Source organism: Peromyscus californicus, unplaced genomic scaffold (assembly GCF_007827085.1).
Source record: "Peromyscus californicus insignis strain IS unplaced genomic scaffold, ASM782708v3 Scaffold_20__1_contigs__length_68692818, whole genome shotgun sequence".
In the NCBI taxonomy this organism is placed as follows: Eukaryota; Metazoa; Chordata; class Mammalia; order Rodentia; family Cricetidae; genus Peromyscus; species Peromyscus californicus.
This window is the reverse complement of record NW_026294503.1, coordinates 10,572,341-10,587,618: the sequence shown is the minus strand read 5'-3', so window position 1 is coordinate 10,587,618 and position 15,278 is coordinate 10,572,341. Positions and strand designations below refer to the sequence as shown.

The 15,278-nt window shown below is 35.4% G+C and overlaps 1 protein-coding gene across 3 annotated transcripts in view; it reads left to right on the top strand.

The window, feature by feature from the left end:
• The window catches only part of Eif3e (eukaryotic translation initiation factor 3 subunit E), a 32,590-nt gene extending 21,761 nt beyond the window's left edge, over positions 1 to 10,829 (top strand). For all 3 annotated transcript variants that reach the window (XM_052747742.1, XM_052747743.1, XM_052747744.1), the window contains exons 10-13: positions 255 to 364; positions 8,682 to 8,784; positions 9,400 to 9,534; positions 10,643 to 10,829. In XM_052747742.1, coding sequence (XP_052603702.1) covers positions 255 to 364; positions 8,682 to 8,784; positions 9,400 to 9,534; positions 10,643 to 10,681 — 387 coding nt within the window. In that variant the 3' untranslated portion in view covers positions 10,682 to 10,829. The remainder of the gene's footprint in view (positions 1 to 254; positions 365 to 8,681; positions 8,785 to 9,399; positions 9,535 to 10,642) is intronic.
• Positions 10,830 to 15,278: the final 4,449 nt, after the last annotated feature.

Here is a 15,278-nt window from a genome sequence, read left to right as displayed (position 1 = left end):
ATTTAAAATCATCAATGAAACAAGGAGCCACTGAGGCTTTTTGGAGGTTTTCTTCCATCCTTTAACTACTTAAATTATTAAGGATTTGAACATGAGCAATATTCTAGAAAGTGCTATGCTCTAGGGTTTTTTTTGTTTTTGTTTTGTTTTCAGATAGATTATAGGGAATAGAGCAATAAAGTAGACAAAGTGAGTCAAGTTTTTAAAAACATTTGTCAGCATCATTAATTTTTAAATATATTTTATGCATATAGGTGCTTGTGAATGACTTCTTCTTGGTGGCTTGTCTTGAGGATTTCATTGAAAATGCCCGTCTCTTCATATTTGAAACTTTCTGTCGTATCCACCAGTGTATCAGCATTAAGTAAGAACACTCAGATTGAACATATATTTTCTACTTTAGTCTCTGGAAATTGACATTTATTATAATGTTACATGTAATAAGATTTCATTCATTTAATTCCATTTTTGTTTCTCTTTGCTTTTAGAAGAAAAAGAAACTAAAATTTGTGAAAATTTTAATCTGTTTGAATTTGAGAAATCTTTAGGCTTTATTTGTGTGGTAGAATATAATTTCTGTAAGTGACAAGTTGAAACTTAAACGTCCTTGTAGTTACCTTTTTAAAGAGTAAACAGTGTTGCGCTGTTATGAAGGGATATTTAAGACGGTTTTCGGCAGTAGGTCAGATGAGTTAGCCCTTAGCAAATAGGAAATTTTGTTGTAAGACCACTACATTTGGTAATAATTTCTGTTAATTAAGTTTGTTTATTTAATTACATATTTGAATTCTCATATAGTAAGTTCCTATGACATCCTAAAATGTTGAAACATGGAAAGCTTGTGGTGAATTTAAGTTGAAAGTTTCTCTGTTGTGTGAGAAAATAATTGGGAAAATTGTGAAATGTACATGACCTATTAGAAACTGATTTCATGTATTAGGCTTTCAGAAATTATTAGTGCCCTTTGGCCACAGATGAAGTCAAATATAAAACATAAAAACTTAGTACTTTTAATGTTTGCCTCTGAGGAATTTTGTGTAAACCAAATTCTGTTTCTTAATGCCATTTGTTTTTGGTAGGAGATCTACCCATACTTGCCTAATTTTAGTGGGTTCTCCAGAGTTAGAAGTGTAGTGTGAACACTGGGCCTTCCTTATGGGGATTAGGACTTTGATGTAGTTTGCAGGCTTGCTTTTTAAAATGGATTTTCTTCCTGGTCTTAATAGACAATTGATGTGTGATCTCAAAGGCAGGCACATCACATACGGACTGATGGACAGGAGATACCTGGACTAGATTGTTCTTTGTTTTGAGATTTGTAATTGGGGCTTCTCTGTGAGAGAGGAATGCTTAGTATTTTGGTTTCCTTTTGTAGTTTTTTCCATTCCCTTGTAGGCTGTGTTCTCTTGTCTTTGGGATTGATTTGTTTTGTTTGTATGTGTGTTTAGCCAGAACTTCTTGAACTGCTCCTGTGTTTTATAGCAAATTTTGTACAAATCTTTGTTAAGTGAATAAATGTATTCTGAACATTTTATAGCTTAAGGCTTCTTTGCATTTTGCTTCTGAGATACCGTGGATAAGACATTTGTGATAATTCTAGCTCTTTACATTTATAAATTGGCATTTGGGTTTATTTTGTTTCTTAAAATTGAGTTTACTATGTTTGTCAGTAAAATAGACTAAGTATTTATACTCTGGTAAAATGTGTAGCCTGGTGACTGTAGTAGACTAGAACTATCTCTTAATGTTTATGGTTTTGTCTGTGCTGGTTGTTTGCCTTGCTTTTTTGTACTGCCAGGATCCAACTAGGACCTTGTAATTGTTAGGCCAGGCCCTGACTACTGACCTGTACCCAAAGTTTTCCCATTTATCTTGTGGACATTTTACTTTTTTTTTTTGGATCTCTTTTCTTTTCTGCTAGACTATCTCTAAAGCATCTTAAACTAAATTTCTAGAGGTGTTCCAAAGCCCTAGCTAGGGTCTTCTAGTCCTCATATTGTATTTACTTGAGATTGTTCTAATTTTTATTTTTTGCCTGCCTTAGATTAATTTAAGGAATATGTAGATGTGGATTATTTTTCTTCAAAACAGTAGATGAGACCAGGCATATTCAGGTTAGTATGGCTGTAAATGGTTTCAGATATTAGAAGTTTTGAGGTGCAAGAACTCAGAAAAATCTACTAATCCAGTACTGCACAGCTGTAGAACAGCTTCCTTTAAGTCTTTTCAGTAGAATGAGGGTAGAAAAACGGCACTTTCTGTGGTGGTGGTGGAGGAAGTGTTTTATATATCTTCATTGGGTAGCCTGGAGCACTGGAAACATGACATACATTTCAAGTTCTAAAACCTGGACTTTCAAATGTTGAGTATGCATGTGAGCAATTTGGCCTGCTGCCACATGCAGTCTTACTTGTATGTATAGTTGTGGGTGCATGCAGGTATATTAAATCAGGATTTTTCCATGCTGCTGTAGCATATGTTTTCCCTGACATTTCTTTGGAACTCCAAGACTTCTAGAAATACTGGCTCTGTGCACTCCTTGTACTTAGCTGGAAACCTTAAGGTTTGGTGTGATCCAGCTGCTGTCCAGGTCATCCTGGATTACCAAGCTTATGCTGGTAAGCCTACATTGTACTGTTCCTCACTATGAATTGTTTTGTTGTGAACAGTTTATATTTTTAGAAATAATCTTTATATAAATTGATTGTTTAGAATACCAGTTGAGCTGAAGAGTGAACATGAAATCCATGACAGCTTTTAATTCTGTATCACAAAATTCCTAGTTTTGTTTGACACACACAGTTGTGCTGTATAGCAGGGCTGCTAAGCTGTACCTTGAGGTTTGGTTATCTCAAATCATATCTGGAACTTAAGAATCATCGTGTCACTTAATTTTTTATCCATGTAAATTATATCTCTTTAGAGTAAGTGATAGATCAGTATCATACTATCTTTAGTATATTGAGTTTAGTAACCTTTTTCATATTTTTAAAGCCGTTTTACTGGATTAGAATAACAGCAGCTGAAAGTAATATAAAGTATTTAAATTAGGATTTTACAAATGCAGTGGATCGCTTTATCAGACTCCAATGACAATCCATGAAAATGCTCAACAGAACTAACCTTTGTCTTTAAACAATACACAGGGAGAAAAGCAATTGTTCTCTGATCTAGATGTTTTTAAACCCTGCTGCATATTAAAGTCATCTCAAGAAGTTATATAGCAACTTAAATAGAATTGATTTTTCTGGCTTCACCCAAATCTTCTGAATCAAAGCATAACTAAGACCTTCTGAGTCAAAACCTAACTAAGCATGTATCTTTACAAAGAAGGAAGCATTGCGAGTGTTAGCTAGACATTGACGAACAAGCTTTGAACAAATAAGTTCAAAATTAAAGATTTTAATAGGTGTGCAGAGACATCATGACCAAAACAATTTATAAAAGAAAGCATTTAATTGGAGGCTTGCTTCCATACAGTTTCAGAGAGTGAGTATATGACCATCATGGTCACGAGTATGGCGGCAGGCAGGCAGGCAGGCATAATGCTTGAGCAGTAGCTGAGAACTTTCATCTTATCTACAGGCATGAGGACTAGACTGAGCCTGGTGTGGTGCTTTTGAAACCTCAAAGCTCACCCCTAGTGACACACCTTCTCCTACAAGGCCACACCTTCTACCTAATCTTTGCTAAAGAGTCTAAGGAATAGGAACCAAACATTGAAGTATGTGAGCCTGTAGAGTTATTCTTATTTAAACTATCACAGTAGGTATTTGAAAAACAGCATAGAGTGATTAGGAAGAATCGAATGAATATATATATTGTTTTGGAAAGTCTAGAGAAGTAATTCAGATGGAGGTTTCAGTCAGTCCTAAGCTCTTTGTGCCTGAAACTAGACCTTCTACTGAATGCTTATCATGCCACGGTATCTCATTCTCTGGTTCATGCTGCCTGTTTCTGCCTCTAATTTGTGTATGTTTTCTCTTTTGTGGGTGGGAGAAAGAATGTGTCTCTGGCCTCTTGCCTTCCAAAGGACATATTGCAGTTTTGGAATACAATAGCTTTATACGGTTCATTGTTTATTGAATAACTTTATACTTGTGATTCAAAACATTAATATACTTCTTGATTAAATGTATCTAAGCACGTATGAAAGTCATATCTTTATAAATGCATATTAAGATGGTATGTATACATATTCCTGTAGATTTGTAGGATGTTGCAAATCTGTATAACAAATTATGCAACATCTGTCAGGAAAGACGGTATGGCGGAGTTTAATTTAGTATAGCTTACTAGTTTATTAGATATATGTGTCTGAAATTTAAAAGCTATTATAAAATAATTCTTGCACTAGTTTTCAACAAGAGATAAAAACAAAGAACGGAAGTATTTGAAAACATACAATAAAATGTTGGATCATACACTAATATGATTTCCTTAGGGGATTACTTTGGGTATTTTCAGCTATTACTTTCTTGTATTTTAACATTGTGAAGTCAGTCTACTTCATTTATTAAGTAAAATTAGATCTTAACCTTTCCTTCATATTACCACATAAGAATTTATATTTAAAATCACTTTGATAGTAAAGAGAAATAGTTGTTACCAGGTAGTAGTTTCAAAGGCCATTCTCTCATTTCAGTGTTAGCTTTAACATAAGGTTATATATTTCAGTTGTTACATTCAGCATTTATGTTTCTGGGCTGACTGTCCTCCCACTTTCATAGTTCACTATAGTTTCTTAGCAGATTTCTTTAGTTACTTCTCACAGCATGCTCTTACAGATATACAAGTCTTTTCTTTGGATGTATTGGTTGCAGTCTTCAGTGAAAACCAAACTAGAAGTTCCCATATCTTAACCCTTTAATCAACAATATTTGAAATAAAACGAACTTGTCAACTAAAATTTGGAAAAACAAGTTGTATGAAATAGTTACTAATATCGCATGTGAAATGCTGGACTCCAAATTTGTGCTAAGATGGGCAGAATGACCACTGATGGGGTTCAGGGGAGAGAAAGAGACATCCTCAAGACCCAGTATTGACGACTTGATAGATAATCAATGTGGAATCAGTAAAAACCCAGTAAGTCCCTAGATGAAGATATATATGTAATGTTTGTAAGTGGGCCCACTGGTAGTGATTACTTCACAGAAACAAGAGAAGTATCTAGTTTGTGCTAGAAGAATGAACAAACTAAATTAAAGCAACTGGACTGAGGATAGATATTTGTTTTTGCTTGGTGTTCAGGAGTCTTTGCTTTTTTAAATACTTGTTATGTTTTTGTATCTATAGAACTGGTAAACTAGTCAATATAAAGATGTATGTGGCAATTTTTACAGAAAATACTTAGGTCTACTTTGAAATGCTTCTAGGCACAGTTAAGATTTTTAGTATTGCCTGCATCCAGAATTGGTTTCTGGATTTTGTTTTTCTCAGCAATTCTACTCTTTGATTCATTTTAGAACATCTTGTAGGGTTATCTAAGCCATCTTTATCTTTCAAGCTTTGATCAAGCAGTACTTTTTTTTTTAATCTTTAGTATTTTGCATGAATTTGAGAGAGAGAGAGAAGACACCAGATCAAAGGGCAGCTTACTGAATCAGGTTTTTCCTCCTTTCCATGCTGATCCATTTTGCCAGCTCAGTTTTACATTCTTGAATTTGTTCTTGAAGTGATTGGTAGTTTAGATAACCCGAGGTGCCATCAAAATAATGTACTAATGCTCTTAGAATTTAGTAAGTAAAGGATCAAGAAACACAGTGGGGTCAGTGAATCGCATAGCTGCCCTACAGTGGGCTTATAGCTCAGTCTGCAGTATTTAAACAGCCCTGCTAGGCATGGAGCCGAGTCACTGCAGCCATGTTAGAATGTGAATTTAAAGAGAAGGGGTATTGATTCTAGTTAAGAGTTACTGTGTAGAGTATAGTTCTCTTTCTTCTAAAATCTGAATCAGATATTTCCTTAGATCAACTCTTCAGGCTGGAATTGGTTTAGCATTGGTAAATCCTGTGCGATCTCTCATAGATCTTCTAGGTTTGGGCTTTTGTTGTTGTTGTTATTGTAGTGATCTATTTAGAGATTAGGTAATTAGTTACTCCCTAACTCCTCAGCTTTAAATACTCAAGAGTTGATCATTGTCACAAGCATCAAAGCCAGTTCATATTTCATTGAATGAATGATAGAGAAGGAAGAGAGTTGATTTGCTAATTAGCATATGGTATTCATGAGTGAGAATAATGGGAAGCTGAAAACTTAGATTGTAGCTAAATTGGAGGAAGCCATGACTTGGTAAATAAGTTTGAATGTTTATGCTTTTTGTATTGAGAGGGTTTTGGGGGGGTTTTTGTTTGTTTGTTATTGTTGTTTGTTTTTTGTTTTTATTATTTGAAAGGAGCTGGGAAATAAACTGATTGTTGGGTTTTAGAGCTAAACAACTATGTAAAATAGATTTAAGGGCTCAAGATACAGATTATTTGGGTAATAACTAGAAAATAGTAATGGAACCTGAATCATATTTATGGCTAGACTGGGAATCAGACAGTTGGGTATTGTTGGCTCCTTTGTGAGCTGCATGGCATTCTTTTCTGGGTGCATAGTAAACAAGGCATCTTACAAACTTGTGTATTCTTTGGAAGATTTTTCTATTTGAGAATCATATAAGAGACAAGTAAATCAAGTGAGGGAAGGGATGGATAGAGGCATGGCCTGTGCAGAGCCCTAAGGTAGAGTTGGGAGTGTCTGAAAAACATGTAGCATGTCTGCTGGAGAATAGTGCTTTCCGTGGTGAGAGTCGATAAGGAACTTTTAATGAGAAGCCATAATTAACGAAACAATTGAGGGACTTCCATTTAGGTAGAGATGACACAGGAGTCCAGTAACCTTGGTTGTAAGCTGTTTTATTTAATTCTCCTTCATAGCTTATAAACAGAGTTTATATTATGATTTAAATCTTTAATGATGCCAACAACATAATTATTATTGTCAGAAAACCAGGTTCTCTGCTTTTAAACTGCAGAATATAGCCACATCTGCTGACACATGCCTCTAATCTCAGCACTTGGGTGGGGTGGGCAGAGGCAGGAGGCTTACTGCAAGTTTGAGATCAGCTAGAGCTAAACAGCAAAATTTTGCTTCCAAAAATAAATAAGTAGAAGGCTGTAGAGAAGATTGTCAGCCAATCCAGTTTTAAACAAATTGACTCAGTTATGCCAACTGAAATAGTATGTTTTTAATACCTGCTTTTTAACAGCTTCAGATACTTGCTTACTCATTACAAAGGGAGTGAAATTGACATTTCTCAAGAAAGTATTAGTGGAAACAGAAGGGATTAACTGTGGAGACACAGGAAAGACAAGTTGCTGGGATTTTCCCCTTTTTAAAAACAATCCCTTTTAACTGGTGGGCCTCTGGCATAGGCCTGTAATCCCAAGGCGTCAGAAGGTAAGGCTGGAAGATTACAAGTTCAAGCCCTCGCTGAACTGAAGACCCAACTCAAGCTCAGCTTTGGCAATTTAATCAGGCCTGGCTCAAAAAGTAAAAACAGGTTAGGAATATAGCTCAGATATAGAGCACTTATCAAATATGTGCAAGGCCCTTTTCTGATCTTGTTTTAGACTATTTTATTGATAAACTAACTTAATTTTTCCATTTTGAGCAAAATTTTGTTAATTTCTTGTGTTTGAACTGTTAAATAGGGTTGTGATAGAGAGCATATACTTTCCGAAAAGGTATTTTGAAGAATTAAATTGATTACATTTGGGTGGAAGCCTTATCTTGACATAATTGCTTGTACAGCTGCTAATGGCTTAAATACTTTTAAAGATGAGTATACTGTTAGGTCCAGAATTTCTGTCTGTAATATTCCCAGGACCAATTTTGTTGAGGAGTGCTATGTTGGTGGTGTAGTGGTGAACATAGCTGCCTTCTAGTCTGATTGAAAACATCTAGTTCTCTAAAGCAAATCAGTGATTCTGTTAAAGACTGAACAGTATAATAGCTTCAGGTGAAGACAAAGGGCAGTTAATAAGTGTGCATGTGCTCATGAATGCAAGCACAGTGTGTATGTTCCTGTTATCATAAGTGCCTATGTCCTTTTTGTCAGCTGACTGATAGACAAGTAGCTGGAGCTTACCGTAGTCCCTACATATCTCAAGCATAGGCCTTCCGCAACCTGACTGTATGTTGAAAAATAAAAGATCAGTTGTGAAAGGTGTTTTATCATATCTCACTGGTGTCAGTTGTATCTGTCTCTCTGTCCCCTTCACTAGCAGAATTGTTGGTTATATGTTGTTGGTTATATGCAGAATAACTGCAAGGAATCCCCAGAGTTTAAGCATTTAAGAGCTTTAAGCATTAGCTCTTTGTAGTAGGTATATTTTATCTCATCATTCAATATTATAAAATTCTTCCTTTGATAGCTACTTTGGAGCATGCAAGTATAAGATTATGTTCTAAAAAACTAGAAGTTTTCTAAATGGAGAATATGGTACATTTTGTCAAGGATATTTACAGTCCAGCTGCTGTTATGAAGGCAATATGAAACAGGCTTATACATAGGGATGGTGTATGTAGTTAGGATCATGTATATGAGAAAAAAAAATCCAAAAGTATCTGAAGTTTATGCAAAGTCTAAGTTAAACACTGTACAAAAACTAAACTTTTACCTCTCTTATTAGTATGTTAGCAGATAAACTGAATATGACTCCAGAAGAAGCTGAAAGATGGATTGTGAATTTGATTAGAAATGCAAGGTTGGATGCCAAGATTGATTCTAAACTAGTGAGTATTATGTTAGATATGGCACATGCCGTAAAACAGCTGCTAACTGTTTTTATAACTCTGGGAATTTTTAATTAGAAATTTTATTCAGTAAACCTTATTTGAGAAAGGGTCTCATTGTGAAGCTATGGCTGCCCCAGAACTCACTGTATATAGATGAGGCTGGCCTATTGTCTCCTGTGCTGGGATTATGGACATGCACAACACACCACCTGTCTAGGAAACTTTGTTAGGCTGAGCCTGGTAATGCAGGCCTGTAATCTCCCCTACTTTGGGCTCTGAGGTAGGAGGATTGCAAGTTCAAGGCCATCCTGGGCAAAATAACAAAATATTTTCTCAAAATGGAGAAGTAAAACCAAGACGGGGGCTGTAACTCTGACAGGGTGCTTGCCTGTTGTGTGTCAGCCCGTTTCTGGTACTGTATGCCCCACTGAAAAATAGTTGGGTGACAGTTGTTTGAAGGCAACGTACCTCCTATGTTTTCTTGCTAGGTGAGTGATACCGTTCTGTACAGTGTATAGGTGTGCAGCAGGCATGTGGCATTGTGTGATGCTCACAATTTACTGAGACGCTTCAATCATTGACTTTACTAGAATAATTTCTGTTTCATTTTAGGGTCACGTGGTAATGGGTAACAATGCAGTCTCACCCTATCAGCAAGTGATTGAAAAGACTAAAAGTCTTTCTTTTAGAAGCCAAATGTTGGCCATGAATATCGAAAAGAAACTTAATCAGAACAGTAGATCAGAGGTAAGAAGCAAACATTTTACATTCTCTTTGGGATTTAGCAGTAATGTAACAACTATTACATGAACTTTGAGAACATATCAGTATTGGTTGGCTCTAATTTATATATAGTTCCTTTTAAGCTTATGAACATTTTGTTCAAGAAATTACTAAATTGAAACAAATTTTGACTTAGATGTATTAAACTCATTAGTCAAAGAAACAGAAAAAAATTATGTTCCTAATTATAACTAGGTGTTTTTTTTTTCTTTTGTTCTTCTTATGTGACTTAATTAATTTGCTTCCTCAGGGCTCTCAGCACATCATTTTGATGCTGATAGATGATAACTTACATGTGCTTGAAATGTATGTTCTCTTTCTAACTCTAAAGACATAGTTCTATAAAAAATACTGCTTCCTATGCTGATCTTACATAAATTTTAATTTTATCTTTTATCTGATGCTCATAATTAACTGTCCAAAAATATCCCCTTTCCCTTTTAGTAGAGAGCCCTCATTTTAGATGTTCAATGAAGTTGAGTGGCCTTAAGGCTTCGAAATTCCACAGCATCTGTAAATCCCTGCACATTGATTGCATACAACTGAGGGTAGAAAGAAAGTGTCATTAAGTAACTGAGGGTATTGAAGGACTCCATTGAATTGAGACTGGAGGAATAGGTTAAGTGAGAGTGAATTTACAATTGCATTTGTCAACCAAGTCTAGTGGAACTGAGCCTGAACAGTGTGTTCTTGTTTGCTTTTTCCTATATCTTCAGAAAAAATTGGTTGATTTGTTTTTTTTTATTGGTTTTTTTTTGTTTGTTTGTTTTTCGAGACAGGGTTTCTCTGTATAGCTTTGCGCCTTTCCTGGAACTCACTTTGGAGACCAGGCTGGCCTCGAACTCACAGAGATCCACCTGCCTCTGCCTCCTGAGTGCTGGGATTAAAGGCGTGCGCCACCACCGCCCGGCAAATTTGTTGATTATTGTTCCCATGTTGATGATTGATTACTATTATGCTTTATCACTGTCCAAAAGCTATACCAATGATAAGATGTTTGTACTACTTCCTTCTCTGTTAGCACTTTAAGATTTCATTTCATCTTGATGATTTCTCTCTGCATGTATTTTAGGCTCCCAACTGGGCAACCCAAGATTCTGGCTTCTATTAAAGAATTACAAAGAAAAGAAGAAAAAAAGAATCAAGGAAAGACATTGTAACCACTATATATAAAGGGCGACATACATTTTTAGAAGCAATTGACATGTTTACTATAAATTTTGGACAATTTAAATAAAATCGGCTATGATTAATTTTTATCTTTCTTGAATTTCCTTGTGTGTGCAGTTGTGTTTTATTAACTTTATTTTCAAGCAGTTCTATATTCCCAGAAAGTTGCTAAAAGGAGTGTAAAGAAGTCCATGTGTAAACCCAGTTTCCCTGGGTACTGTAGAACAATATGAACCAGGGTATTGACATAAATATACATAAATGGATTTTTTTTTTTTAATATGTGAGATTTGTGTATCTTGTGGTTGAGGTACAGAACTGTCACTAGGTCATCTCAGTAGTTCTAACACCTGGCAACCACTAATCTGATCTCTGTCTCTGAGAATTTTACAAAAAAAGAATTAGAATCAGCCTGCCATATTGACAGGTTTTACATCTGCAGTTCTACAGAGCAAAAATGCTCAAAGAAACGTATCTGTACTGAATATAACATATAATGAACAAATTGTCATATAGCTCAGTAGTGTATTCCTTTTATTACTTAGTAGGACTCCTTTTGTTTATTTACCACAGTGTAATGATGTGTTTGTTGAAAGATATTTTGGTTGTTTCCAGTTTGGTGCTATTACAAGTAAAGCTTTTAAAAATATTTTTCTTAGTTACTCTAGTTAGAGACTAAGTCGGAGTGTAAGTTGCATTTTATAAATTCCCTGAATGTCATATACTCAGGAGTTTAGCAGATACCTATGTTGTCTAAGTATAATTTTCTTATTGGGTCTTTATCACACAGAATTGGATTGGTGTATTTGTATGTGTTTCTCTTTCTCCTTTGCTAATGGTGTAAAAATAGAAGACTTTTTCTTTGTTTTACCATTTGTCAGACCACTGCTCAAAGTCAGTTCGAGATTCTAACGTAATTATATTGCATGTTCCACTAGAAAAGCACAGAACTCTCAAGAGCAGGTGTACAGACTTTCTATAAAGACGGCATATAATAACTATTTTGGCCCTAAAGACCGTATGCTCTCCGGTTGGAACTATTCAGCTGCCATGCAGTACAAAAGCATGTGTTTGATTAAGTGAGTGCTTATGGCTATCTTGTAATAAAATTTTATTTCTATAAACAACCAAGTGCCAGGATTGAGGTTTCTGGCTCTTGTCTTGGGATATTGGTATTGCTAAGTAGGAGTCCAGAGGTGCTGCTGATTGTTGTGAAAATGCTGAATGTTGCTCTAGCAGCTACAGATATGTATAAAGGAATATTTGCAGTACAAAATTATCAAAGTTCATGTTGAAAGCTCCAGAAAGTGGTATCAGTAACAAAATAGAAAGTGATCCTTATATCATAGCTAATTCCACCATCAAAAGTTCTGATCAGTAACAAAGCCATAGTTCATTACAAGGCTAAGTAGAATTGCATACCCTACTAAGATGTCAAGTTTTGATCTATAGCTTAACCAAGACACTTACTAGCAAATATTTTTCTATGATTAAAAAGTTTATCAGATATGTCCTAAGTGGGGTAGCACAAGTCCAGGGAAGGGATATAGTTACTATTAAACATTTCTCTGCTGGGCTTGAAACAACCTTTGGGAAAAGGAATCTATCATATGAACACCTTAGGCAAGCTAGAAACATAGAAATGTCCATAGTATTCATATATTGGTGGCAAAGCATGGTCAGTCTAGTATATTTTAAGGTGTAGAGCCGAGAACAGTGTGTCAGTTCTGTCAGGTTGCTGAAGGTTAATCCCTTGTGGGTTGGTTGTTAGGACCCTGGTCAGGGACAGATGTTTCAAGTGAGCACGAAAAGTATTCCATGTTCAGTTCCACCAGTGTGATCTCTGGCTACTAGTTCACATTTTCCACTTTCCTTGAGACATGTCACTATTAGTATCATTTATAAAAAAATGTACATAATGGTTATTTTTGCACATTTATAACATCTATTCATTAAGATATATTATTGGTGTGCATTTACATAAAAATTACTTAGCTGTGGATATGTTCTTAAACCTTAGCAACAGATAGTCTTCCAGTAAGGTACCAAGTCAAAATTTTATTTTTCATGTTTATACTTTGCTTTTTATTATATTCCTCATTCTATGCATTAGCAGTTGTTTTTTTTTTAAGACACATTAAGAATCCATGTATCGTAAACTTTGGATATTTGCTTGTGGATTTTACATTTGTTTCTACATGTAAACATGTGTTTGCTGTTTACAAGTATGAACTATATAAATGTGTATATAGTGTATATTCATATGTGTGTATAGACACACACAAACATGCAACCTGCTCAAGAAATCAAGATCTAACTAGTAACTCCTCTGCTCTTCTGCTTACATTTTCTTCTTCACCCCTGAAGAGTAAGTACTGCAATGACTTTTGTATGAATAATTCATTTGTTTATATAAAAGTTTGGTTTTCAGTGTTTCCAGTCAAATTGAAATTATGCTTGGTATTTATTCTATAACTTGCTTCACTCAGCAGATTGAAATGTATTGAGCTTTAATCCATAGCTTCTCTCAGCCTTTGGTATTAACTATACGTATCATAGGTTACTCTTGCAAGTATTGTTTAACAGTTCCCTCTGATATTAAAACATTCCATCCTACAGAAAGCTTTTTAAGCAGGGAGGTAAACAACTCAAAACAGCTTCAGAAAGTCCCTAAAACTGACCAGATTGATTAGCCCCTTCCCTTTCAGAGTAATCAAAAACTGAGAGTAGTCCCCTGATGAGCTATAAAGAAGACTGAGACCAAGACAGATGCCTAAAAGGTTTCAACCTGAGGTAACCTATTGAGTTACCTGCAGGCTGTGCATGTTTCAGGTTCTGTGAGCTGTTATCCACGTGACTTTGTAAGCTGGTGTGGGCATTAATGTGATGAAGCTGTCTTTGAGTCATTTCTGTGCTGTAGAATAATCCTTTTGTACACTGAAGATTTGTCGCTGTGATTGGTTTAATAAAGAAGCTGACTGGCCAATAGCTGAACAGGATAAAGTTAGGCAGGAAAGCCAAGTTGAGAATGCTGGGAAGGGAAAGGGTGGAGTCAGGAGTTGCCAGCCAGCCAGCAGGAGATGAGTGTGCGATATTAATAAAACCATGTGGCACAATGTAAATAAGGAATATGGGTAATCTTAAAATGTAAGAGCTAGTTAGTAATAACCCTGAGCTATTGGCCAATCATTTATAATTAATATAAGCATAAGTGTGTTTATTTGAGAGCAGCTGTGGGATAGGAAAACTCAACCTACATTTCTGTTCCTGTAAGTAACCCCTTACCCATACTCTTGTAAATAACACCAATAAACCTCATTGGCAGTTCCACTATTTCCCCTGTACTAGATGAGCAGCCCTGTGCTGCATTTCTGTTCTTAGAATGGTTATCCTAGAAAATCTGACGAACATGATTTTACTTGTAACATAAAGTTACTATCTGCACCATCCAGATACATGGAATGTTATATTGAAAGAAATTCCCATCTTATTTTATATGCATTATGTCCATATTGTATCCTCCAAACACCAATGTTTTGCCACTGTTTGTTTAGGACTTGTGTCTTTAGTTGATGTTGCACATTTTAGTTACACTAAATGGAATTGTGACTACCGATTGGAGGATATGGTTTATACTGTTCTCCTGATAGAAAGATGGCTCTTTGGATATTTCCCAAAATTCTGAGGTTTGTTTCCTCAAGTTATCTGAATTGTCTTTTTGTGTGATATTTGCCAATTTTTTTTTATGTGCCTTCTGGCTTTCTATTGGTCTTTTAGCAGAGTTTGCTCGTAAATATCTGTTGAATTTCTCACTTTGGTGATTTTTCCCTATTTTTTGTGGTCAATTTTTAAAATCTTACTTTTTACACCTAGATGAAGGGTAATCACTCAAGTGCTTGTCAAGTGTCAAACTGCACATCTAAATGAAAGTCTGTACAATTAGTTAGAATGGCCATTCTCAAGCTGTGGAGCTTTGCCTGGGGTTTTACACTTTCAATTATATTTTATGCACTTACTCACTATATGCACAGACAAGCATATGTGTGGAAAATAATTAAAACTAGAGAAGAATAAAAATCTTAAGTGCATTCTGTGTTGTTTAAACTTTACATTTTGTGTGCTGAATATACTCTGATACCTTCCTTGTCCAAGTTGTCACCAGTTACTTCCATGAATATTATAGCTTTGGTTAATTTCCCATTTTGTTTTTCTAGACTAAAGAATGGGTATTCCTAAAACTCCATTTTATGCCAACCATAAGCCTTGCTGTTTTCAAACTATTTTGATGGCTGTACATTGAGAAAAGCATTTTAAATTGTCCTAGACTCTGTGTGTGTGTGTGTCCTCTGTACATATTAGTAATTGTGTCCCTAAATTGAGAACCTGCTAATTGGTACTAATCTACCTTACAGAAGCATTGCTCTGTTGTTCAGGTGCCGCTCCTCTGGGAATGAATTTTGTCCCTCTATAGCCTCACTACCCATGAATATACTTCTATTTTGCATTTTACTTTTTCTCTGGAACTCAATTCTCATATC